Genomic DNA, 27758 nt, shown 5'->3' with positions numbered 1-27758 from the left:
TTTGGAGAAAGTACCAAGGGAACTTTTTAACTTTTCCATTTCTCCTTATCCCAAGCGGACATCAAATCAATAGTGGTCATAACATCATGAAGTTATAAGAGGCCATTTAAACCAAGGGTCTTCAACCTTGGCAACTTTAAGACTTGTGAACTTCAACTCCCAGAATTCCACAGCCAGCAAAGCTTCTGAATTCTGGGAGATGAAGTCCACATCATAAATGTTGCCAAGGTTGGAGACCCCTGATTTAAACCATCAAGTTCAGCCTCTTGCTCAGTGCAGGTTTTTAAATTAAACCCCCCACCCTGAAATGATGGTTATCTCACCCCAGCTTGAACACATTCAAGTGAAGCGAAGTCCCACCACTTTTGCAGGTAAAACTGCTTTATGATTGGAAAGCTTTACTATATGACCAGGAGGATGAGCGTTCAAGATTTTCAATATAATCATAGCAGGTCTTCAGCAAATAACGAAGGATCCAAGATATTTCTTCTCTAACCTTCCAATGTCATCAAAATCAAAATGCGGGGTTCTTGTTGGGTTTAAGCCATCAAAGATTCTGTTTTCCTGAGGTTGAACAAGCAGAGGAAAGAGAAGATCTTTTGCCCAACAAATTTACTTAATTGGAAAGGGCACTTTTTTCTCAAAAGGCAAAGCTGCGGACAGAATTGAGTGGATGCTACAGAATACAATATCCAGTTGCTCAGCAAAACACACAGCACTTTCATTAGTCATGCTAACAACAACAGGAATGTATCACTGGGGGACTTATTACGGGGTGCAGAAGGAAACCCTTGATGAAACAGAACATACATTCTAGGAAACAGAAGTTAGTCCTCTACTTAACAGATATACATAATGTAAAATTGGATCTAAGCATATCTGGTAAAAATGGCTTGACATGAAGATCATTTCCATGCTAGCAATTCATAGCGTCTTCTAGAGTCACTCAACCATGGCTATGTCAAAAGGACAGTAGCTGGGCAGGCTTTATATTTCTTCAACCATAGCTGGTTGGTGCACTGAAGATGCTAGAATTCACTAGGTGATGTTTTCGGTCATCTCATCACTTGGTTTCTTTTTTTAACCTGAAATCTATGATGCTGGAATCGGAACAGGGTGGTGAAATGTCCACTATCTTTATACATGTAGAAATAATTGATGTGCCTAAAGCATTCCCTGCTTTCTTTCTTTCTTTTTTTATTTTGTGAAAGACAAGAGATGTAGAGTTATTGAGACACATGAGCTAGAATTTGATTTTTTTTTTTCCCAGCTTGAATCTGGAAATGTGAAGTGAACGTTGGACAGATAGAGAGACAACTCTACTGCTTAGGTTCATCAGTCTTGATAAAGAAGGATCAAGACTCTTGGGGATTGTGGTTGAAACCAATCCATTCAACTTCTCATAGAAACACAACCTCTTTCATAGGACCCTGTCAGACAGAGGGGGATACCTATTAGATCACAGCTATTCTGGATTTGTCAATTTGATCCTTAACGATTATGACCTGGAATCATATTCTGCTTGGATCGTTTGCTAGCAAATTAGACTAGGTATCCAAGATTTAGGAATTTACCACAGCCGAAGCTGAAAGAGCTGCCCTCTTACCATTCTGTAACTAACTTGTTGGCTGGCCAAAAGGATAAGTGTTTACTTGTGGGGATTTTGAATGTGTGTGAGAGAAAAGGGGAGCCCTAACCTGTGTTAGTGTGATCTTCAGTATGTACTCTCCAGGAAATGAAAACCCACCCCATATTTTGGAGTGCGAACATCAGAATATCAAAAACAGTGGATAGTGTGGAGTCCCCTGAGAAATGATGGATGGCCAGCCCAGGGATGGTGACGGCTCGGGGTTTCGTTCAACTACTATAGTTCCAGTTGGAAGAAAGGCCTTGGTGAGAAGAGGCCTCACTTGACTCGGATTTCAGCATATTCAGCCAACTCCTCCGTCAGGGTATAGCTGTCCTTGGTGGACAATTTGGTGAAGTCTATGTTGGCATAATCAATCCCCAGGTCCTCACGCTTGTTCAACAGCCGTTTGTCACAGCGCCCATACTGGAGGAGGAGGTGAGCAAACAAACAAGATCAGGTTATTGCTTGCGCCAACTCACTCTCTGAGTTACATCATTTGGTTTATTCCCGTAGAATCAAAGTAGGCTTCCAGATATTGCTGAGGACACTCTCAGCAGTCCTGGCCATCAGGATCAATGCTAAGGGATGTTAGGAGGTGTAGTTCAGCAACATCTGAGGCGGGGAGACAGGTTGCTCTGCAAGACCTGAGGTGGTAGAAATAAGGGACAGGAATGCTATGTATATCGACCACAAATGGCAAGTGTCCACTTACATGCAAACATTTAACCACGATCCACTGATAGACGCAACAGAATTTCACCAGGAAGGTTACGATGACAGACACCACAGAAACCTGACAGAGCTACCTTCTCAGGTTTTTCAGAAATATCTGAGTATTTCAGATATTCAGACACACGACAAAATATTTGACACAAACGTATTGTCACACAGCGCATTTCAATAGCTGCTTTTGGAACTGCGTGCAGAGGTGACAACTGTTAATGCAAGACAGGCCATGTCAAAGAGGGTGATTCCCCCCCCCCCAAGTTGGAAATCCCCTTAGCCAAGATAGAATTCATTTTCAAATTACAGACACGGGAAATGCATGCAAAAAAATAAATAAAATAAAAATAAAATCCAATTGAAGGGCTTATTCACTGCAAAGATCCTATTTGTGCAGCAGAACAATACAACAAGCCTTTAACAGACTTAACATGTCTACTTTCCTCTGAAAAACATCTCCCCCTCAAAAAGTGAAAAAGCAGAGCAGAAAAAAATCTGGCTGTGCCTTCTTCAGAGATGTTATTACCACATGCCTGGCAGTTTTTTTTGAACTAAAAATAATAAGGTGAGCCTGGTTTAGCTCAACAGACAGAAGCACTGTAATTTAAGACCAGTGTCTGCAATTAAAGTAAGATCGAATCTCGCCAGGCTCAAGGTTGACTCAGCCTTCCATCCTTTCTAAGGTAGGTAAATTGAGGACCCAGTTTGTGGGGACAATAAGCTGACTTTGTATAAATATACAAAAGTATGAAGGCTATTGCTTAACGCACTGTAAGCTGCCCTGAGTCTCCGGAGAAGGGTGGCATATAAATCAAATTAAAAAAAAAAAAATGGTCTCCAGTGGCAAAAAAAGAAATTAAGTTAATCAGCCTTACTGTGGCAGAACCTGTTTTTTTTTTTCTAAACACCCAAAATGAAAAGCCACAGACCAGTTTTCGTGGAAGTGGCTCTACTCTGCTTCAATCTCAAGAGGGAATGCCAAGAGCAAAGATGAAGGGGAAATTTTTTAAAAAACAAACAATAGAAGAATTGTGATGAGGGGAAAAAAAAATCAGTTTCTTTTCCACAGGTTGTGATCCTTCCTCTGAATTTTCTTATTCGTTTCTCTCTAGGCTTTGCTTCTAACCAGGATTTTAAAAACGAGCTTGATATATTTCGGTATGTTCTCTCAGCCTCCTGAAGTTCTTTTTTTGAAGGTAACATCTGCTTTGCACCAGGGGTAGGCTTCAAATATTTTAGCAAGGGGTTCTCTGCCCCGTTGCTAGGTGGGCGTGGCCATGGTGGGCATGGCCTAGTAATCCACCTGCATCACAACGGGGGAGGGGGGAGCGTTTTTCGCCCTCCCCAGGCTCTGGAGGCTTTCCTTGAGTCTCTGGGAAGGTGAAAACTGCTTTCCCCAGGGTCCAGAGGCCCTCCGGAGGCCAGAAACAGGCCCATATCTAGACTTCCGGAACTTCCGGGAGGCCCATTTTTCACCTTCCCAGACGCTCCGTGCGGCCTCTGGATTTACCTGGAATGATGAATGGGCCGCGTGGAGACTCCTGGGAGGAGCGGGGTGGGCATGGTCAGCCAGGGGTGGCATTCGGCATTTCGCCGAACCTTGGTGATCCTTGGCTAGAGGATCGCCCAAACCCTGCCGAACCCCCAGGAGCCCACTCCTGCTTCCAAGTTCATAACCCAGGCCAAGCTTGCTTTGCTTCTTACCCCAGACAAGACATTTACCGGTAGTTTCCCACCACAAAGGGACATACAAGCCCATAAAAGCATGCATGGAGTCTTCATTTGTGGGAAAGGAGGAGGGGGCAATGAGAGGACGACAATGTTACACATGGACAGGGAAGTCCATACTTACTTGGCCAGGTCAGTGACTTTCCAGGGAGCAGATCTCTTTAGACTATTAGAAAAGGAAGAGTAGTCACTAATGACCCAAAGGGAGAAAGGACAGCTTGGGCAAACTCAACCCTGCCATGAAGTGAGTTTGGGGCACCATGAAGTATAGCTTAAGTCAGGGAGAGAGATTGGAACCGTGGTGAAATAGGTCATGGCCGTGACAGAGGGACAAAGGACAGAATGTTCACCTGAGCTTCTCCTCATGTCTTGTTCTGTCAAGGTCATATTTGGGGGGGTCTGCTCTTGCTTTTTTTCTCTGCTGAAATCGATAGGCCAGCAAACCCTAAGTAAGGAAACCATTCTTAGGGCTGACTAGTTATGCTACCAGGAAGAACGAAGCAGCACGGTGGCTCAAGTGGTTGGAACCCCGGGCAGGAGGTTAGGAAGCCTGCGTTTGAGACCTGAGAGCTGTCGTGTGTGCGTGTGCGTGGGGAGTGTTTGAGCTCCCGTCCTTCACTCCAGCTCCTGCTGGGAACAAGAAAAGAACCCAAATGGGGCATCCCCAAGACAATGGTGATGATGTCGCCAGCTAATCCTTTCAACAGGAAGCGGTGCTTCTGACTTTGAGTGTAAAAAAAAAACCAGGAAGAAAAAATATCCCCTCTCTGACCATATCCAAAAACCCCCCACCCTTTGGAAGGGCACTTCTCATGAATGGGTCTAAGGCAGGGATGTCAAACTCGATTTCATTGAGGGCCACATCAGGGTTGTGTTTGACCTTGGAGGGCCAGGGTGGGGGTGGCCAGCTCAACGTCACTCGTGTCAGGGGTGCCTGTGGCGGCCCGAGCACTCTGCCAGTGAAAATGGGCTCCTGAGCTCTGTTTTTGGCTGTCATGGCCTCCTGCAATCCTCTGCCAGTGAAAACGGAGCTCGGGAGGGGTCCTGTGCAACAGAGGGTTGCACTGGCAGAGGGCTGCAGGAGGCCGTAGCAGCTGAAAACGGAGCTTGGGAGCCCGTTTTTGCTGGCAGAAGCACCGCAGGCCGGTCTTTCGCTGTTTCCAAGGCGGTCCCGCAGGCCAGATCTAAGTACCCCCTGGGCCGGATCTGTCCCCCGGGCCTTGAGTGTGACACCCCTGGTCTAAGGGCAATTGCCTGTACTGCCCCAAAAAAGGCCTAAAGGGGAAAAAATCCATCCAGCTCCTAAAGAAGCTTTCTGGTTTCCCTTGTTCTAAAACAGGGGATCTCCAACCTTGGCGACTTTAAGACGTGTGGACTTCAACTCCCAGAATTCCTCAGCCAGCTGAATTCTGGGAGTTGAAGTCCACACGTCTTAAAGTCGCCAAGGTTAGAGACCCCTGTTGTAAAATACTGAGCTGAGAGGACTATACTTGTCCTCTCCTTCCAGAAGATGGGAATGGATTCAGTCTATAGGCAGAAGCAACTTATAGCAACTGCACCCAGGTGGCAAAAGAGAGGCAGAGGAGCGGTTGTGTGAGAGAGGTTGTGTGTATTGCAGGGAGGGGACCTACCAACACAGTCCTACCAAAAGCAACTGAACTACAGTTATTGGTACCTCTGATTTTTCCAGATTGCCTGGAGTCCTGTAGTCTCCGCTGTAGACAACAGGAGGATTTTCTGTTTGCCCAAAGCCGGGATTTTCATTGTTTTTTCTGGGGAAATGGAAATAATTACAACAACAATATTAACCGCCCCAACAACATAAGACATAGAACAACATAAAACAGGTAGTCCTCAATTTATGACTGGTTGCCTAGTGACTGTTTGAAGTTACAACATATCCTGAAAATGGGACTTAACAACTCAGATTCAAAGTTCTGACATTTGTCACCCGCCTACCATGGTCACGCAACCACATTTTGGGCATTCGGCGCGTGCATTTATGGCAATTTGCAGTATCCCGAGTCACACAATGGTGATTTACAATATTTTTGCTGAAAACCATTGTTTACTTCCAGTTCCTGGCAAAAAAAAAAAAACTTCCAATAGCAAACGACATGCTCGCTTAATGACCATGGTGTTTGTTTTACAACTGCCCCCCAAAAGGGCATAACATTGGATGTGGTCACAAGGTGACACACTTTATGACCATCACAACTTAACGGTAGAAATTGTAGGGTCAGTTACAGTTGTAAATCGAGGTTCTGAATCAGCTCTTCCGGAAATTAATATGGGCTCCTCATTAAGGATAGGTACCATATATGGATAGATATTACATATATGTATCACTTTGATCTTTGATTCAGATAATACACCGAAATGTAGTTTAAAAGAAGCTTTGATCATGGCTTAATGCAGTGTTTCTCAACCGTAGCAACTTGAAGGTATGTAGACCTCAACTCCCAGAATTTCCCAGGCAGTTTCAACTCCATTCTGGGAGTTGATTGTCCACACATTTTCAAGTTGTCAAGTGTTTTGACCTAGGCTTCACCGATTCATGAAACAGACTCTTTGTCCCGAAAAAAACCTGTTTTATTTGGCTAATGTGAATTCCTGGCATTCACATCCAGCAAAGTCCCGGCAAACAGTCTTTCAAGGGTGAATTGCAACCACAGACCTTATCAGTCCTTGGATAGTTGCCAGGCTGATAGCTTGCGCAAAGAAATACTTGGCAAGGAGTCTCTGTGAGTCACGAACTCAGTTAAGCAAATCTTCACACTAATAAAATGAACTAATTGTCTCCTGCAAACACCACTCCCCTTTTGCTCCTATTTACTCCCTATGGGAGGGGCCATTCAGCATCCCATTGTGCCTTTACTCCTGAATTGACCTCTGTTCCTTAATTGTGCATGTTATGGTCCGCCAGCAGCCTGTGGAGCTGGCAGCGGAGTCGGAAAGTGAGGAGGCTGGGGAGGACAATGGGCCAGTCCTGGAGTCAGGGGAAGGCCTGGACGAGGGCTCTGCATCAGAGGCAGAGATGGGGCCAGGGCCATCTGGGAGCGATTTGCGGACTCCGGAACCTCCAGAGGCAGATAGCAGAGAGGCAGAGGAACAGGAGGAGCCTGTTCCTAGTGCACGCATGTGAAGAGCTGCCAGAAGGCAAGAGCAGCTTAAGCAAAAAGGACAACTCGGGAGTAAGGCCAGGAGATGATTGGCCCCTCCCATAAGGCTTAAAAGAGCAGCAAGGGCTCTTGGGATCTTTGTAGGAAAGCAACATTGCTACAGTTGTCTCTTGTCTTGCTAAATTTGTTTCATGTCGGAGTCTCTTGCTTCTGAACTTTTGCCAAGAAACGCCTTTGGCAGGGTGCCAAAGAAGTCAAGGTTGGTGATGAGGCTGAAGAACTGTTTATAAAAAATCTGTTTTGGACTTAATTTGGACTTAATTTGGACTAAGCTGAGAATGAAGTAATTCTCAGCTGTTCTAATAAAATATGTTTGTTTAGGACTGATTGTTTAGGACTGATCTGGTAATAGCTACTTGGGCCTAGGTCACAAGTGCCTATCGGGAACAGACTCCAGCTGTTCTTCAGCTCCATTTATCTCCAACTCTGAAGGTAGCTGATAACTGTCGGACGGCCCTGGCCCCATCTCTGCCTCTGATGCAGAGCCCTCATCAGAGCCTTCCCCAGACTCCAGGCCTGGCCCATGTTCTTCCCCAACCTCCTCACTGTCCGAGTCTGCCACCAGCTCTGCTGGCCACTGGCGGGCCACAACGCCAAGGTTGAGAAACACTGACTTAATGCAAAGCATGTGTATACAGTGGATTTCAACTCTTCCACACACCCCCATTGATTTAGTGTGCCCACAAATCCTGATTGGTGATCCACTACCCTGGAAACCCTGCTGTGTGTTTCTATGTCAAAGTCGTAAGAAAAAACCATTTTCAGTTGTGTGTAAACCAAAGGAAGTTGGGCTTGGATTTCCCTTCTTCCCAAAACTTACTTTTTTCTGGCCTGGCTGACATAGCACACCACAGCTATGAGTATTGCAAAGGCCACAACAGCTCCCACCGGCCCAACCTTTGCCCACATCAGGCTGTCTGGAAGAAAGGAAGACACAGGTCAACAGACAGGTTTAAAAGTGAATGCAAAGAGAAACCATGTAAAGAGACAAGATGGTGGTGAAACGTAAGCCAGGAATAGGGGAACAATCATTGGGCCATACATGGCACCAACACAAGTTTGTTTTAATGGGGGTTGTTGAGTAAACCGCAGCTGGATTTGCAGGGCATCAGTGGTGGGTTTCAAATTTTTTTATTCCCGGTTCTGTGGGTGTGGCTTGGTGGGCGTGGCTTGGTGGACATGGCAGGGGAAGGATACTGTAAAATCTCCATTCAGTATAATAAAATTCATACAGTATAATAAAAAAATATTTTTTGCTTGCAATTGAATGGTGGTAGTTTAAGTTCTCCTCTTTGGAGTCAGAGATAACCAGGTTTGATCTCTCACTTATATGTGACAGCCCAGCTGATATTTGAAAAGTTCTAACACATAATCCGTCAGCCCTCAGATGGAGAGTCAACAGCCCCCCAGGTCTGGAGGTGACTGATGAGAAAGAGGAAGAACATCTGGGTCCAGTGCCTGACGTGCAGATGAGCAGAAGGCAGAGGAGAGGAGAGCAGTGGAAATCTATGGGCCGGTCCTTGCGACAGAAGAGCTACCTCTGCTGGTGAAGCCCCACCCTAGCTCTGGGGATAAAAGGCAGGGGCCGGAGATGAAAAGGTGTGGCAGATAATTATTCATCTCCCTGCTGGACAGACCTGTTAGCCTGCTGTGTGTGTGAGAGAGAATTTTTGCCGGGGCTGCTGGCGCTCCTAATAAAGGGAACATTTAGTTAACTACAGAGGGTTTGTTGTGTTTGGAAGCCAGGTCAGAACCGAGGGCCTATGGCCCAATAGATTGAGGAAGAGGACCAGAGGGATCAGACGTGATGTTTGCCTGCAGGGACTCTCACTGGAGTGATGGAACTGGAGCTGCTGGTTCTTAGTGCCGTAGTGATTCCTGGCAGAGCAGACTATGTAGAGCTGAGAGTCAACCTCCCTCTGAACAGTCAGGATGCTGGTGACAATGTAGCCCGTTTTCTGGGAGTACACAAACTCCCGGTCAGTCTCATTGACCGTCACATTGCGGGTGGGCAACTCAAAGGTGATCATAGCTTCTGGGTTGGCTTTGGCTGCACAGATGCATTTCACTGTATCCCGAGCGGCTGTGCACTTGGAGTCCGGAAGAATACGCGGAGCAACTGTGGAGAAAAAAAATATAAGAGATTGAAGTGCAATCCAGGATGAACTAATAGCAATAGCACTTATATACCACTTCCTAGTGCTTTACAACTTTCTCTAAGTGTTTTACAAATGTCAGCGTATTGCCCCCAACAGTCTGGGTCCTCATTTTACCAACTTCAGAAGGATGGAAGGCTGAGTCAGCCGATCAGGATCGAACTCCCGGCAGTGAGCAGAGCTAGCCTGCAATACTGCATCCTAACCACTGCACCTAATAGAAAGCTCTAATAGCTTTCTTGGATTGTAGAAGTCCTCTCTATGGAAGCCCCTCCATTTATGCCAAGACATACAATAGAGCAATGAGTTGGTCTAGAGCAGGGATGGGTTCTACTTACCTTTACTACTGGTTCGCATCGCGCCTGCGCACATGTGCTTGCTTCGCTCACATGCATGTGCTCTTCTGCGCATTCGCAGAAGCTTCTGCGCATGCGCAGATCACCTATGATGATGTTCGGGTCAGTGGGCGGAGCCTCCTGCCGGTTTTACTTCCGGTTCTTGCGAACCGGTCCGAATCGGGGGCAACCCACCACTGGTCTACACTCTTGAGATGTCTACTTCCAACAAATACATCAGGGAAAAGAGAATCCGTGGGAAGAGACATAGCTCCAGTTCCACAATAATATAGAGAAGAAATTTGCTAGTTCCTCTTCTCCAGCTTTATCCAAATTTACTGCCAACAGTTCCCCAAAGCTTTGAGAACGGATCTTTCCTGGAAATGCCAGAGTTCGTAGCTGAGCCCTTCTGCATTCAAAGCACATGATCTACCAGCACACTACCCAATCCCAAAACATGCTCGAGATCTTTAGAACTAAAAAAGGCTCTAAGGACACAAAGCCAGTGCTTACACTCAACGGTGAGGTTGAAAGCAATGCTGCTCTGGCCAAACTGGTTCTCTGCTGTGCACCAGTATTCGCCGTCATCTTCGTGCGATACGGATTCAAAATCCAGCTCCACCTGGCTTTGGTAGACCCCCATGGCTAATGGCTTCTTGTCCTTGAAGATGGTGATCGTTGGCTCAGGGCTGCTCTGTGAGCTGCAGAAGATAGTGACAGGGTCTCCCTCAAGGGCCACCATTGATCCATTGACTACTGGTTTCCAAGGAGCATCTGCACAGGGAGACAAAGTCAAGAAGAACATTCATTTTTTAAAAAAAACGAAAACATGTTGCAAACGGTCACCTCAGCTAAGAGCAGAGTTCTCATCCCAGAATGGTTCAAATGATGCTCTTTCAAAGATTTAGCAATGTTGAAACTTGACTTGCATCAAGTTATTCTTCCTTCAAATGTAGCAATATCCATATAGGTACTGTACGGATAGTCAATGGTCTGTGGCTAACATGTGGACCCCAGATCTTTTTCTCTGGTCTCCAGAAAAAGTAAAATCTGTTTAAATTCTGTTTCTCATGCTTTTGCCATTAGTTAACTGTTGAAGCCACTTTGCAGTGATTCCTGCACTTCCCAGGGTTTTTAAGCATGTAAAGTTGATCGCTGGTCCGTTTCAACATATTTTGTAGAGATAAAGAAATTAAAACAGTGGTAGCATGGAAACATCCATAGTACATGTGGATGTAATTCTCTAATTCAGTGCTTCTCAACTTTTGCAGCATGCTGGCTGGGGAATTCTGGGAGACAAAGTCCACCCATCCTCACATTTACGGTTGAGAAACTCTGTTGTCATTACACACACACACACACACACACACACACACACACACACACACACACACTAAAATACTTGTGCTATGCTTTTGATAAGCGCAATGCCTCTTTTTACTTTTTAAAAAAGGACAATTTATAAGGAGCTTTAAAAAAATCCAGTTCTGTATACTCCATGGTTGAGAGCACAACCTTTTCCTTACATTTTTATTTTTACATTTCAAAATGTATCCGACAACTCTGGCAGCGAACATAACCCTGGAACCCATTAACGTGACACAAGGTTTCTACAGATTTTAAACGATGTTAAAGAAACCCGGGGTGGGCTGCTGGGGGTTCGCAAGGGTTCGGGAGAACCTCTAGCTAAGATTCTGTGCAGTTTGGAGAACCCCCAAATCCCACTCCTGGCTGGCCCCGCCCACCCTGCCATAGGAGTCCCCATGTGGCCCGTTTTGGATGCAGGTAAGCGCAGGGCATGTGCGGAGGCTTGGGGAGGGGGAAAAATGGGCTTACCTGAAGTTTGGGAAGGCCAGAAATGGGCCCGTTTCTGGCCTCCAGAGGGCCTCCGGAGCCTGGGGAGGCTGTTTTCACCCTCCTGGTGGCTCAAGGAAAGCCTCTGGAGCCCGGGGAGGGCAAAAATGCCCCCCCCAGTGGTGCAGGAGGCCAACTATTTGTACTGAGAGAAGGAGGATTTTAAGATATCAATTTAAGATTGGGAAAACTTTTGACTTTGTTGAATTTTTCTTTTTGGCTTCTGATTAAAATACAAAGATTAATTAAAACTGAAAAATGGCCTCAAAATCTGTAAAGACTGTTCTTATTAAAAGAACTGGTAGTGCCGGAAGCTCTCCAGCCCACACTTCTAGATTGCAAGCCTCTGCGCCCCCCCCCCCCCAATAGATCCACAGACTTTAACGTTTGAAATGATACAAGAAGCTCTAAAAGCCACACAGGACAAACTTACTACTGTGATTAATGAAAAAATTAATGAAACTAATGAAAAAATTCAGTCTGTCTCAGAGAAACCTTGGGTAGCCTTAATGGGTTCGAGAGTTGTTGGATGCAAGAAGGGTGGCAAATACATTTGATAAATAAATAAAATCAATAGGCTTTATCCCAGAACGGGAGATTAGCACTCACACAGCACGGACAAGGCAAGGGAGCGGTTGTCTTTGCCGTAAATGTTCTCCGCCACACAAGTGTAGACGCCATCCTGCAGGTGAGTTACATTGTCGAGGTAGAGCGTGAGGTTCCCAGCTAAGTCCTCGTGGAGAATTTCATCTTCTCGGAGCCAGGCAATCATGGCTGTTGGGCTGCTGTCCACAATACACATCAAGAACACGTGAGCGCCATGTAGGACTTCCACGGAGGAGTTCACTTGCAGGATACGTGGCGGGTCTGCAAAGGACAGGTAAAGAGATCACCTTTGAGGGTGCATATCCAGTTTTCTTTCTGCAGCAGATAAAGGTAGTAAGAAAGGTATCGGCCAGTTATGGTCAAAAAAAGTCAGGACGGCAATCACGTTAGGGCAACCATAACTTTTTTTGTCATTGTCTTTTATGGGCATTGCATCATCATCATCATCATGACTCTCGTAGTGGCACAGTGGTTAGGATGCAGTATTGCAGGCTAACTCTGCCCACAGACTGGAGTTCAATCCTGACCAGCTCAAGGTTGACTCAACTTTCCATTCTTCCGAGGTCGGTAAAATGGGGACTCAGATTTTTGGGGGAAACATGGTGACTCTGTAAACTGCTTAGAGAGGGCTATAAAGCACTATAAAGTGATATATTATAAGTGCTATTGCTATCTTGACTTTCTTAGTTATATCCTGCTTAGTCCTTTTTTTCCTTTGTTCCCTATTGTGAACAAAATCAGAGTTGGAGCTACTGTATTTTATTCCATTAAATGATTTCGCTGATAAAGAAATAAAGGGTGACTAGTATAGATCTATTTCAAGCTATTTAACTCTCATCAGCTAGCCATACCCTTACTCGGATTCGAACTTGTTAGGCAGTTGTATTAACCTCTGAGCCACAAGTTCTCCTCCCTTCATCAACTTGATGAAGTATATATATTTACTTTTATTTATTTATTTATTTATTTATTTATTTATTTATTTATTTATTTATTTATTTATTTATTTATTGAATTTGTATACCGCCCTTCTCCCTGAGGACTCAGGGCGGTGAACAGCCAAGTAAAAACATCAAGTACAAATATTAAAATACAGTTAAAATATACATATATAAATTTGGCCCCATTAATTAAAAACAATAAACAAAACACTTAAAAACACTTAAAAAATTAGGCCAGCCCGGCTTGCTGGAAAAGGAAGGTTTTGAGGGCACGGCGGAAGGCACCGAGGTCTTGGATTCTCCTTATCTCTGGAGGCAATTGATTCCAGAGGGTTATTTATTTATTTATTTATTTATTTATTTATTTAATTAGATTTCTATACCGCCCTACTCCCAAAGGACTCAGGGCGGTGCACAGCCAAACAATAAAAACACATACATACAAAATTTAAAATAGAATAAAATCAAATTAGATAATTTTGGCCCCGACAAATTTAAAACCCCAAACTTTTAAAACCAATTTAAAATTTGAATATATAAAATACTAAAAGATATTTAAAATTTTAAAAATCTTTTATAAAAGAGGGGGAAAATTAGGCCAGGCTGGCCTGGTGAAATAGTAAGGTCTTTAAGGCGCGGCGGAAGGTGCGCAGATCCGGGATCCTCCGTATCTCCGGGGGGAGCTCGTTCCAGATAGTAGGTGCCCCCACAGAGAAGGCTCTCCCCCTGGGGGCCGCCAGTCGGCATTGTTTGGCTGACGGCACCCGGAGGAGCCCCTCTCTATGGGAGCGTACCGGCCGGTGGGAGGCTATTGGTGGTAGTATATATATATATACTTTTCTTTATGTTTGTGTGTAACTTTTGCCTGGCTAGCTTAGCTTTTTTGTTTGTATGTGAACAAAAAAATTCACAAGATTCAGAATTTAAGAAGGAAGATGACAATGAGTGAGAAGCTGTTATTAGCATGCTAGCTCATTTTTCATTTGAAATCATATATTCCCAGTTAACTCGTTTTGCCATGGAAGAGAAAGTGACGTTGATTAGAGATGAAGGAAGTCTCATGAGAAATGAAATATGCATGTTTAAGGAATGTGACTTGCAAAACAGATCATCTTTGACAATAAAAAAAAAGGAAAAAGAATACATTAAAATTAAATCGGGAATAAAAAAAAGACTGCTTTTCACATGGCTCAGGGGCCAGGAATCCATTAATTACCACATAACTAAGTGCTAAATTAACCGCTCATCCCTCTCACTCATGCAGAATAGGAAGCAATTTTCTGTGACAGAAACTTGAGCCATCTAATTAAGATTATGGACTTTTAACATTAGAAAATAAGGCTTCCTTTTATTATAGTTATTTTGTGGAAGACATAGTTGTGGTCCTGATGTTGGGCATTTCCAGATACTACAGGTAGTCCTTGATTTACGATCTCACAATCGAGCCCAAATTTCTGTTGCTGAGTGTGCCCCATTTTAAGACCTCTTTTGCCACAGTTGTTAAGTGAAACACTGCAATTAACATGGTTGCTAAGTGAATCTAGTTTCCTCACTGACTTTGCTTGTCAGGAAGTTGTAAAAGGTGATCACATGACCCCAGCACATCGCAACTGTCATAAATGCCAGTTGCCAAGCATCTAAAATTTGATCATGTGACCTTGGGGATGCTTGTAAGCAGGGGTGGGCTGCTGGGGTTCAGGAGAATCTCTAGCTAACCTCTAGCTAAGATTCTATGCAATTCAGAGAACCCCCAAATCCCACTCTTGGCTGGCCCCACCCACCCCTCCTAGGAGTCCACACGTGGCCTGTTTTGGATGCAGGAAAGTGCAAGGGGTGCACAGAGGCTCGGGGAACGGGCCTACCGGGCCTACGAGAAGTTCAGGAAGGGCAGAAACGAGCCTGTTTCTGGCCTCCGGAGGGCCTCCAGAGCCTGGGGAGGCTGTTTTTGCCCTCCTGGAGGCTTGAGGAAAGCCTCCGGAGCCCGGGGAGGGCAAATTCCCCCCCCCCCATGGTGCAGGAGTCTGACTTGGCTAGGCTCACCATGGCCACACTCACCCAACAACCAGGCAGAGAACCCCTTGTTAAAATTTTTGAAGCCCACCCCTGCTTATAAGTGTGAAAAACGGTTGTAAGTCATTTTTTTTGGATGTCACTTCCGACTCTTATTATTCTATGTTCAATCCTACTTATTGACATCCAACTCACATTTGACGTCCAGAGTCGAGAAGCCATCAAACTCAAAAGTGGTGTTGGGGTAGCTGACTTTGCAGCCCACCTCATGTCCGTGGTTCTCACGCAGTGGTAGGAACTTCAGGATGGAGATGAGCGACCAGGTGCTACCTTCTTCCTCTATCTGTGCGTAGACTGAATGCTCCGCCAAATTCTCATAGTTCAGCCACGTGATGACGGGTTTCATGTCTGGACAATTGTCAGGCACCTCACAGCGCAGCTCTACATCTGAACCCTCCACCACTTCTGGAGGATTCACAATTGTGGGCTTGTCTGTGGTGTAGAAAAGAGACAGAGAATATGGAGAAAACAGAAACTCCCCCACTCCTATCTTCTCCTCCAATTGAGAGGTTATTAGACCAACGGGCAGGGTTGGGATTCTACCGGTTCGGACTGGTTCGGGCGAACTGTTAGCTCCAACAATCAGCTGAGAGCAGACCAGTTCACACCGACGATCAGCTGGGTCCGCCCGCTCGCCCTTGCGCTTTACTTATCTATATTTTCGCAGCTGATTAGCGCAGCAGAATGGATTGCCGCACCTCAGCTGTTTCAATTCCCTAGCACTAATGCGGAAGGTGATTTTTTGTTCAATTGGGCACGTGCACATAGCGAAGCGCGCAATCACCAAACCGGTTGTTAAAGTGGTAGGATCCCACCACTACCAATGGATGACCAGTTGGTTCATCCTTTGAAAGAAAGGTAATGCAGTCTGATGTGACCAGAATGAACGTTACATTTTAGGCTACATTTTTTAAACTCCAAAGCCAACCAGTCCCGTGAGCATCTAGAAAAGTTTGCAATAGTGGCGAATATCTGTAGCTCAGGTGTAGGATGAGGGTGAAGATTCGTTCTCCTACTGACTACACCAAACCCTTATAAACAGAAGAATACTGACACTGACATTCCTAAACTCCACTGAAGATGTTACCTAGGTTCAGGGGTGAAATCTATTTACCTTCCTTACCAGTTCGGAAGCGCAGGTGCTCGCTTCACTCGCACGTGTGCGTCACAGGCATGCGCAGAAGGTAAAAAACACATTACTTCCTGGTTACAACCAGGAAGTAATGACACCCGGCCAGGTGGGCAAAGCTATGCTCCGCCATCGCTACCGAATCGCCGAACCACCGGCCAAGATCGCTACTGGATCAGGCGATCCAGTCCAATCCAGGAGCATTTCACCCTGCCTAGCCTGGTAATGAAACGTTCAGAAACCAATCCACAAACTGGGAGAATGAACCTTCACCCTCATCTAATAGAGCAGGTGTCAGACTTCGGTGCTATCTCAAAATAAATGAATTTCCAAACTGCCAATCTTTAAGGAAATCTTTTCTTTAATTGAGCACAGCCACCGGATCATGACTCGATGCGGACAAGACTGACCTTTTGCCCCCCAATCCCTCCCTTTCCGATCCCCAAATCTCTGCTTCTCATTGGCTATCTTCCAAGTCATTCTTCAGACTTCTTGTCTCGTCATTTCCCAGGAATGTCTCCCCCCTTCATTTCCACGACAACCCGACTTCAAAGGGATTTAGCAGGCAAAAGTTCAGAGCTTATCTCTCTCTCTCCTCTGCTCTCTATGCCAGCATTGAAGCGCTGACAGCAGGGGTGTCAAACTCAATTTCCATTGAGGGCCACATCAGGGTTGTGTTTGACCTCAGGGACCAGGGTGGCCGTGGCCAGCTCGACGTCACCACGATGGCCTTCTGTAGCCCTCTGCCAGTGAAAATGGAGCCCAGGTGGGTCTCCCTGGGCGGGCCTCCCTGGGCTCTGTTTTGATTGGTAGAGGGCTGCAGAAGGTTGTCGTGGCCGAAAACAGAGCCTGGGCGGATTGCATGAGGCCCTCCCGAGCTCCATTTTCACTGGCAGAGGCACCGCGGGCTGGTCCTTTGCTATTTCCATGGTGGCCCCACGGGCCAGATGTAAGCACTTTAAAAGTCTCTAAGCCCTAAGTTTGACACCCCTGTAGTAGTGTATGTATCATAAATAGAAAAATGACTGTAGCGGCAAGCAAACTTCACTGATAAGTCAATATTTACTTACCTAAACAAATAAACAGAATGACTATAGGAGGGAAGAAAAAAAAAAGCACTGGGAGCAACTTCTGACTTCCTGTTGGCTTCCCCATTGACTTTGCTTGTGGGAAGCTGACAGAGAGTGATGAAAATCACAATTACGTAACTCTGGCAACACTGCAATGGCCACACCTTTATGAACAAAACTGATCATCATGAGAATTTCAATCCCACAGAAGTAATGGGTCCCAGATTTTTTTACACCTTCTTTAAGTTAGCCAATTTTAAATAGCCGGATCAAAAAATAGTTGCAACAAGATGCAAAGTTTGGGCCAACCTTAGGGTACATGTAGACAAACGGATAAACACAATGAGAGTTTTAGCAGTATTTAGTAGTAGTAACTACAGTACCATTAAATCAAGTTTACGCATTAGGAACTGATACTGTAGGGTTAAGGGAACTCTGGATTTATCAAATATTAGCTTCTTTGGAGAATGCTAAAAATAATCCTTATGAGCTAAGATTGTGCCATTGTGGAGAAGGCAAGTCCAGGTCTTGTTACAGTACTCCTTCTGTAGAGAGATAGGGCTTACTGTATAACTCTAGCAAAATACCTAGGCAATTCTGATTTATTTTATCTATGTTTATTCATACTAGTATGATTTTGTTTCTTGAATGCAGATAGCTAGGGAATTGCTTCTGTTTGAGTTTGCAAACTCAAACAAAATGATGCATTATCATTTTATATTGCATGTACGCAGAGAGTTTATGCACTGGAGACAAATTCCTTGTGTGTCCAATCATGCTTGGCCAATAAATAATTTCTATTCTATTCTATTCTATTCTGTTCTGTTCTGTTCTGTTCTGTTCTGTTCTATTCTATTCTATTCTATTCTATTCTATTCTATTCTATTCTATTCTATTCTATTCTATTCCTACTCTACTCTACTCTACTCTACTCTACTCTACTCTACTCTACTCTACTCTACTCTACTGTCTCTAGGGAAGCCGCCTACGTCCCTTAATTGCTGCTGATTCCCAGCTTAGACCCGATTCTTTATAAGCAAGAGTTAGAACTTGTATTTTCACTAGCATTGCCTGATACTCACTGATGACCTCCAGGTTGGAGTGCTCTGGATAGGTATATTGATTGTAGCCACCGAGGTCTCCCCGAAAGTAATACTTCCCTGTGAGTTCAGGGCTGAGACGGGAGATCTGCAGGGTGCAGTTGCGGAAATTCAGCTCTCCCAGCAGTCTACTGCGTCCGACGTAGCTCTCGTGGACAATGTTGGTGCGGGATTTGTAAACCACTGGAGGATAATTCTTGGGGTATGGGCTGTTGAAGTACCAGATGCCATGGATGGTTCCTGGACGTAGCTCTTCTGGGTAGCTAAAGCGGCAAGGGATAACCACACAAGTGCCCTCAAAGGCAGTGATGTGTTCGGGCATCCAAGCGCTCCACGGTCCAGCCAAGACCCCTATGAAAGGAGGCAGAAGAGACAATGAAGGAGAGAGAAAAACATATGGCTGCTGATTGGCTGCCTGCTTCATGGCTGATTTTGAGTTTTCTCATTACGTGCTGTGGACCATTCTCTCTCCGTGTTTGCTCCACGTGGCACCATTCATTCACCCCGTGTGGCACTTTATGCTTTACCCAAAAACTATCTTGTACAATATTGATTGGGATCACTGGTCCCTCTTATTGGGTATGACGAATAGGGATAGTCTTGAGGTCTCTTTCAGGAGCCTCCCTCATGCAGGGGTGAAATTCAAAAATTTTGCCTACCGGTTCCATGGGTGTGGCTTGGTGGGTGTGGCAGGGGAAGGATACTGCAAAATCTCCATTCCCACCCCAGTCCAGGGGAAGGATCAGGGGTGAAATCCAGCAGGTTCTGACAGGTTCTGGAGAACCAGTAGAGGAAATTTTGAGTAGTTCGGAGAACTGGCAAATACCACCTCTGACTGGCCCCAGAGTGGGGTGGGAATGGAGATTTTGCAATATCCGTCCCCCAGGAGTGGGGAGGGATTGGGGATTTTGCAGTATCCTTCCCCTGCCACGCCCGCCCACCAAGCCACACCATGCCCACCAAGCCATGCCCACAGAACCGGTAGTAAAAAATTTAGATTTCACCACTGGGATTGATACTGCAAAATCCCCATTCCTACCCCACTCGGGGGCCAGCCAGAGGTGGTATTTGCCGGTTCTCCGAACTACTCAAAATTTCCGCTACCGGTTCTCCAGAACCTGTCAGAACCTGTTGGATTTCACCCCTGTACTAAAGGTTATATCAAAGGTATTATATACTCTATAGCAGTGTTTTTTTAGCTTTACCAACTTTCAAGGTATGGATTTCAACTTCTAGAATTCTGGGAGTTGAAGTCCACATAATCTTAAAGTTGTCAAGGTTGACAACTCTTAATAGTTAACCCAGTGAGAAATTGGTCTACAAGCAACTTGAAACCCAATCTACAAAGAATTAGATGAGATATGTCTTGGGTTTCTGATAGGTCATCGCAATGTAATTTGGGAGAATGTTACCAAGGCAGAACTCATACTTTTGTCCAAAAGTACCTTCAAATAGGACCCAGAAGGCCAGCAGCGTCTTGCAGAAGAATTTCATGTTGTTTATTTTTGAAGAAATGTGTAGGTCAACCTAAAGGAAAGAGGGAGAAGTAGGATGACATTGATAGTAAGAGGACAATTGTTTGGCGTGGTAGAACATTCCCTAGAGCAGTGTTGCCCAAACTTAGCAACTTTAAGTTTAACAGTAACAGAGTTGGAAGGGACCTTGGAGGTCATCTAGTCCAACCCCCTGCTCACACAGGAGACCTGTACTAGGGATTCGAACCACTGAACTGCTGACCTTTCTGATCTACAAGCTCAGTGTCTAAGCCACTGAGCCACCTAGTCAGGCTTATTAATATTATTATTATTACGTGGCATGTATGTCAACTCTGAAAATTCAGGGAGTTGAAATCCACACATCTTAAGATGGTCAAGATTGAGAAACCTTGCCTTAGATTGTGATCTCTCTTCCATAGAGAGAGATCCTACAGAAGAAAATTGCTAGCTAGACCTCAGGTATGTACAGCATCAGACCATCACTAAGGAGAAATTGGATTTTTGCCAGTACGGCAGAAGTTGTTTCCTGTTTGCCTCCTATAACTAGGTCAGTTACAGCTAATATGCAGATCGTATGCATTCACTGTGCATTCACGCAAAGACAATATTCAAGCTATTGAAAGGTTTAAACAGAGTTTCTCAACCTTAGCTACTTCGTGTTGACTTCAATTCCCTGAATGGCCACATGTTATCAAACAGCCAAGGTTGAGGTTTTAAAGCTACTGAATACAACCTGAACCCGAGGATGCTCAGTAGGAAATTTGTTTCATCCATTTGTTGATGTTTTATACAATATTGGTGAGAATTCATACACAAACCTCCTCCTGCATACATGTCCGGTGCTGGAAGTTGAACAGGAGCTATCGTAATCACGCAGCATTCATACATTGCCTAAGCTGCAATGTTGCCTAATTTGACATATTACCAGCCTATTTGTAGTTTAGGCAGCGAACTATGGTTAAGGAAATAGTGGCTCTTGGTGTGATGTGTGAATCCTGTCATAGAGAAATGAACTTGGTGCTATATCCGAGCCACCTTTGTTTTAGAATTTAGAATAACAGAGTTGGAAGGGACCTTGGAGGTCTTCTAGTCCGACAAATTTCCCCACTGGAATATAAGCCAAAAACTAGCATTTCTGTTGAGGGCTGACTCTCCTCCCCTGGTAAGAGCGATCACTCAATATCTTAAAAGAATGACAGCAATACGAGCCAGTTATATCAAAAAATTTTTTATCGATTGTAAGGAAGATGAGCTCAGTTAGAGAGGAGCTATCCTATTTGGGTTATCTAGTCTTGGCAACTTAGCTATTGAAATTTGATATTGTAAAATTTTAATGTCATCTATCATATATTTTTAGATTGCTATTTTTGTAACTGTTTTACCTTTTTCCCTTTTTCTTTTCTGTTTTGTTTGAAAAGGCCTTCGGGCTATTCAATAAACTATACTATACATTGGTTATCCAACATCTTCTTAAAAACTTCCAGTGTTGGATTTTTATCCTATACAACAGGGGTCTCCAAACTTGGCAACTTTAAGACTTGTGGACTTCAACTCCCAGAATTCCTCAGACGGCTGAGGAATTCTGGGAGTTGAAGCCCACAAGTCTTAAAATTGCCATGTTTGAAGACCCCTGCTATACAGTAATATCTGTTCCTTTTTAATTTTTGCAAAGCCAACTTGGGAGAGGTGCTCTCCCGGAGGTTGGAAACAGTGGTGGGTTTCACATTATGTTACTACTAGTTCGCCACGTGCATGCACGCTTGCTGTATGTGCATGCGTGCCCAGTTCGTATGTGCGCTTGCCTTCCGTGCATGCGCCCGGCCTTCCGCGCATGCCCTTTGCTCATGCGCCTCAAAAACATGCCTAAATGGGATGGCATAGAGACGGGGTGGGTGGGCGGGCCCACCAGCGATTTCCGCTACTGGTTCGGGCAAACTGGTTCGGGCAAACTGGTTCGAACCGGCTGAATACCATCTCTGGTTGGAATGTACTGTAAAGCTTATATAACAATATTTTTTTCTTTTTTTAAAAAAACAAGACATTGTTTTGCTTTGTTTACTCTATGGTGCCAGCAGAGGGAAGCAGTACTTCATATATTCGCCACTTCCTGATTGCTGCCTGATTAGGACAAGTGTGTAGAGAACTGTGGCACTTAGAAATCTGATTTCCACCCTGCAGCCCAACTGTTGGAAGATTCTTTGTGCATGAAGGAGAAATGTTTCCAGCATAAGAAGCAGTGAGGTGGTGTAGTAAGTTGGCACTCACCCCTCTTCTAGAGAAATGAAGTATTTTGGGATGTACTAAAAAGGCAGAATATTTTCCCTAAAAGAGAAGTAGAAACTCAGAGAAGCAGAAACTCAGCCCCGCACCCTTGTCAATGGGCCAATGATGAGCCAATCTATTCTACATAACAAAGATCTACCTCCTTCAGGCAGAGCCATTTAATTGCCCTTTATTGCACCACCCAGCAAGATTCAACCAAATTTGGCACACAGATAACCTAAAAGGCTAGCTATGACCTCTGGCCGCAACCAATCAGGATACTCTTCCTGGGCCCCAGGAAGTTCAAAGCTCAGAGAGGGCATAAAACCAAGTCACGCTCAGCATCTCGCGCCTTTTCTGTCCAGGAACTCAAACCATGCGATCCTGTCCACCATTAAACCATCTTTCCAAGCAGTCTCCATGTTTCCAGTGTCTTTTCCCCCACTTGGAGCTGAACCCAGAAGGATAATTCTTCTAACAGTGGTTTAAAAAAAAAAAAAAAAAGCAGAAATATTTAATAAGTCCTGTTTGGGGTGAGGTGGGGAAGAGAAATTGGATGGACTCCTGGATTGCCAAAGTCAAATATTACTAACCCATCTGATATACAGTCCTAGTGCAAGAGCAACCTAAGAATTGATAATCCCAGACTGTTGGTCACGGATCCTGGGCTTTATTTATGTATTGTATTGTATTGTATTGTATTGTATTGTATTGTATTGTATTGTATTGTATTGTATTGTATTGTATTGTATTATTGTATTGTATTGTATTGTATTGTATTGTATTGTATTGTATTGTATTGTATTGTATTTCTATGCCGCCCACTCTCCAAGGACTCTGGCGGCTTACAACAATCGACAGTATACTAAATAGCATATTGCCCCCAACAGTCTGGGTCCTCATTTTACCCACCTCGGAAGGATGGAAGGCTGAGTTAACCTTGAGCCAGTGAGATTTGATCTGCTGAACTAGCAGTCAGCTGAAGTAGCTGCAGTACACCACTCTAACCACTCGCCACCTGTTGCTAGCGATGCAAAATAATCCAGACTAGAAACACAACCAGTACACAAGAGTACCGGCTCTATCTTTACTATAAGGTTACATGAACCAAATCTTGCAAGACTGTTTCTTGCCTTCTTTCCTTTTACTCTCTGGAAAACTGGGGAAGGTCCCCTCTGAAACGAATAACGGAGTAACAGACTAGGAAGGGACCTTGGAGATCTTCTAGTCCAACCCCTGGCTCAAGCAGGAGACCCTATACCAGTGATGGTGAACCTATGGCACGTGTGCCCAAAGTGGCACGCAGAGCCATGTCGCCTGGCACGTGCAACATCGCCTGTTCCTCCTTTGGATTTCTGGCACACAAGCGTGTGAGACAATCAGCTGGCCCTTTTGTGTGTGGCAGTGCCAGAAATTAGAACAGCTGCTCTTCCGTTTTCCTGCATGAGCATGCGTGATGGCCAGCTGATCGTCACATGTGAATGTGTGCCAGTAACCCAGAAGAGTAGCTGGCCAGTGCACATGTGCGCGCCAGAAACCAGAAGTTCATTTTTGGGTCCGTGGCCACGCCCACACCCTGGGCAGCTCCTCTTCTAGTTGCGGCCCAGATGAGCGAGCGCGCGCACTCCGTTTTCGGCCCTCGGTGCCGAAAAGCTTCACCATCACTGCCCTATACCATTTCAGACAAATGGGTATCCAGTCTCTTCTTAAAGACGTCCAGTGTTGAAGTACCCACAACTTCAGAAGGCCAGCTGTTCCACTGGTTGATTGTCCTCACCGTTAGGAAGTTTCACCTTAATTCCAGGTTGCTTCTTTCCTTGATTAGTTTCCATCAGTGGTGGGTTGCTCCTGGTTCGATCCGGTTCTATAGAACCGGTAGTAAAACCGGCAGGAGGCTCCACCCACCTGCCATGACATCATCATGGGTAATCTGCACATGCACAGAAGCTTCTGCACATGCATGTGTGATCCCGCTGCGAACCAGTAGTAAAGGTAAGTGGAACCCACCCCTGGTTTCCATCCATTGTTTCTTGTCCTGCCTTCTGGTGCTTTGGAGAATAATTTTTTTTTTTTTAATTTGATTTATATGCCGCCCTTCTCCGGAGACTCAGGGCGGCTTACAGTGCATTAAGCAATAGCCTTCATACTTTTGTATATTTATACAAAGTCAGCTTATTGCCCCCACAAACTGGGTCCTCAATTTACCTACCTTAGAAAGGATGGAAGGCTGAGTCAACCTTGAGCCTGGCGAGATTCGATCTTACTTTAATTGCAGACAGCTGGTGTTAAATTACAGTGCTCTGTCTGTTGAGCTATCCAGGCTCCTATTGACCTCCCTCTTCTTTGTGGCAGCCTCTCAAATACTGGAATGCTGCTCTCATGTCCCCTCTAGTCCTTCTTTTCAATGCTTCACATGCCCTTCTTCTTTCTGTAGGCTGAGACACCTCTTGAACAATTCTCCAATCTGTGATTCTCTCTCCTGCCAGTTCTTGGGAGAAGATTGGCAAACTGCCATATTTCTCTTCCCTCGACTGACTGACAGGAAATTTGCAGACCACCCAGCAGAGGCTGAAATTTCAGGAATATCTTGAATTTTCAACACACAGTTCTCCGGGAGGGATCGCACATTGTATTAAACCCTCATTTTGCTTATTGAACAGAAATGCGGTGCTTTGGCACAGCGAGTTCCAAAGCTCAATAGCTGGGATTCACCAGTCAGAAAAACAAGGCCTGGGAGGCAATAATAGGAGCTGAGCTGGAGCTGCCCAAGGGAAGAATGCCGAAAATGTCGGCCATTTACTGTCACTAGGGACGTGGCGGCTCAGTGGCTAAGATGCTGAGCTTGTCGATCAGAAGGTCGGCAGTTCAGCGGTTCGAATCCCTAGCACCACGTAACGGAGTGAGCTCCTGTTACTTGTCCCAGCTTCTGCCAACCTAGCAGTTTGAAAGCACGTAAAAAATGCAAGTAGAAAAATAGGGACCACTTTGGTGGGAAGGGAACAGCGTCCCTGGCGCCTTCGGTGTTTAGTCATGCTGGCCACATGACCACGGAAACGTCTTTGGACAGCGCTGGCTCTTCGGCTTAGAAACAGAGATGAGCACTGCCCCCTAGAGTCAGGAACAATTAGCACATATGTGCGGGGGAACCTTTACCTTTTGAAATTGTGAAGTACCGGGATGTCTGTAGGGGGTGGGATCAAAAAAAGTCAAGAACAGAATAACAGCTGGAAGGGACCCTGAAGGTCATCTAGTCCAACCCCCTGCTCAAGCAGGAGACCCTGCCTACACCATTCCGGACAGAGTGGCCGTCCAGCCTCTTCTTAAAAGTTTCCAGTGATGGAGTATCCACAATTTCTGGAGGCAAGCCCTTCCACTGATTAATTGTTCTCACTGTTAGGAAATGTCCCCTTAGTTCCAGGTTGCTTCTCTCCTTGATTAGTTTCCATCCACTGTTTCTTGCCTTGCCTTCTTTGGTGCTTTGGAAAATAGGTCGATGATGCCCTCTTTTTTTGTGGCAGCCCCTCCAATATTGGCTCACTTCATGTGAGTTAAGCGAGCATGCGTGGGGCGGTTGCGCGCGAAGCACGTGCATGAAGAGAACTGGTAGTAACGCTGGTTGGAACTCACCACTGCAGTAGAGATGCTATGATAATTATAAATGCGGGGACTGTGGTAAGCCACTTTTTCCAGAGCCCTTGCAACTTCAGGTGGTTGCTAAATGAATGGTTTAAATTGAGGACTACCTATTTATAAACAGGCAGCAAATCACATACTCAAGCTGATGAAATAACCTGAAGTAGGGTATTTATTTATTTATTTATTGGTTCGATTTATATGCCGCCCTTTTCCGGAGACTCAGGGCGGCTTACAATGCGTTAAGCAATAGCCTTCATACTTTTGTACATACCTGCTTAGTAGGGCTTTCGCCCCCCCCCAAGCGGTGTTCTTTTTTATGCAAAGTCAGCTTATTGCCCCCACAAACCGGGTCCTCATTTTACCTACCTCGGAAGGATGGAAGGCTGGGTCAACCTTGAGCCTGGTGAGATTTGAACTTGCAGTAATTGCAGGCAGCTGGTGTTACTTAACAGGGCTTTAGTCTGCTGCGCCACCAAGGTATCGAAATGTCTGCAAGCAAACATCAAGGGAGTTCAGGGAGCACCTGAACCCTACGAAGTTATTTATATGTTCAATCAATATATTGGGATATAATAAAGGTTCTTTACCAGCCAAATGATCTCTAGTGCTGGGAAAGATGGAAAGAAAGAGAAGAGAATACTCAGCAGCCAGTCGGGGTAGACTCAGTGACAGCACCGACGGAAGAACTGAAGGACTATATCTTCCTGAAGAAAAATCTGTGCGCTTGATAAGAATCAACATCATTTTCGCGGCACATAATCAATTAAAATTTTCAATGCCCTGCAGGAAGTCCTTAAAAAGTCCAAAATTACGCCCACATACAGAAATCCTATTGCGGCATTTAATGTTTGGTGCTTGGGGAAAAGCATGCTTTCAAATTGTAACAACGCTACCCTGAAATAATATATTATCCCCACAAGAATATCTGTATTGCCAGATGGAATAAACAATATCAGACGTGCAAAATCCCTCCAGTTGCGTGTCTCCGGAACTAATGACAAATTGAAAATGTCTTTGTAGCTAAGGCAACTGATTATTCACCTCCAACTTCTGCTTCTTTATCCTCAAATCTGCCAGCAGCTTCCTTTTTTGCCCCATCACAATTATCGTTAAGCATCCTGCAGGGAGCATCATGTTTTTATTTTTCTTTTAAATATAGAGAGCATGTTTCTAGTCCTTATGCTTCCAGGAGGAAATAGATTTACAATTTAACACAGATGTCTCTTTAAATCTTAGGAAATGAAATGGCTGACTTGGTATGATTCACAGATCCTTTGCCCAGCCGAGAAAATGGAATCATGGGCTCAGATTATAATTAATTAGTGATGTCCTTTTACTTGGAAGCGAAATAGATATATTTGCAAGCAAATAAGCACAAGGCAAGAAGGTGAAGTGTCAACCAATACCTTTTGCAAGAGAAGAATGTCACAAATAGATCACTTGCTGTGCAGTTCAAAGATTTATAGGCTATCGAGGGTAGCCAATCAGTAAACTCTGAAATCCCCAGATTTCTTTTATGAGCCTCAGTGATGTGCTGAGAAAAAAAAAAAAAAAGGGAAAGACAATCCGAAGACTTGTAAAAAGAAAATAACGTGGAACGTGGCGTGATATAAATACTGCTGGTACTCAATTTCCTGCTGGAAAAAAAATCATCGGGGGAAGAAGAGATGACAAGGAGAAATGGATTTTTCTGCGGATGTTCAGTAACAAATTCAGTTCAGTTCCGATAATCGGAACCAGGCTCTAGTTGGACTGGGGGCTCTCGAAACTTGGTCTATATGTATTTGATTTAGTTGGAAGGTCTTAAGTCTACAGTGTAAAGCTTTTTTTTAATTATTTT

The 27758-nt window shown here is 44.8% G+C and overlaps 1 protein-coding gene across 1 annotated transcript; it reads right to left on the bottom strand.

Moving 5' to 3' along the window:
* Positions 1–664: 664 nt before the first annotated feature.
* On the bottom strand, positions 665–26354 carry MAG (myelin associated glycoprotein). Its single transcript, XM_070949562.1, has 10 exons — positions 26285–26354; positions 19970–20051; positions 18507–18875; positions 15361–15657; positions 12218–12475; positions 10268–10528; positions 9095–9382; positions 8084–8180; positions 5757–5853; positions 665–2053 (listed from the first exon to the last, which is right to left on the bottom strand). The coding sequence occupies exons 2-10, from the start codon at positions 20016–20018 to the stop codon at positions 1907–1909; spliced, it is 1863 nt and encodes a 620-aa protein (XP_070805663.1). The 5' UTR covers positions 20019–20051; positions 26285–26354; the 3' UTR covers positions 665–1906.
* Between the last annotated feature and the right edge of the window lie 1404 nt (positions 26355–27758).

Source organism: Pituophis catenifer, unplaced genomic scaffold (assembly GCF_029215685.1).
Source record: "Pituophis catenifer annectens isolate HBS135680 unplaced genomic scaffold, rPitCat1.0.hap2 SCAF_9, whole genome shotgun sequence".
NCBI lineage: Eukaryota > Metazoa > Chordata > Lepidosauria > Squamata > Colubridae > Pituophis > Pituophis catenifer.
Note: the sequence above shows the minus strand (reverse complement) of the source record. Positions and strands in the feature narration are given on the sequence as shown.

What these genes read in the sequence shown, in the direction of transcription:
- MAG (XM_070949562.1), bottom strand. Translation starts at nt 20,018, where the DNA reads ATGAAATTCTTCTGCAAGACGCTGCTGGCCTTCTGGGTCCTATTTGAA. An exon ending in CTTCTGGGTCCTATTTGAAG is followed by an intron (nt 18,876 to 19,969) that starts GTACTTTTGGAC and finishes CTCCTTTCATAG; the next exon opens with GGGTCTTGGCTGGACCGTGG. An exon ending in TTTCAACCTCACCGTTGAGT is followed by an intron (nt 9,383 to 10,267) that starts GTAAGCACTGGC and finishes TTTTCTCCACAG; the next exon opens with TTGCTCCGCGTATTCTTCCG.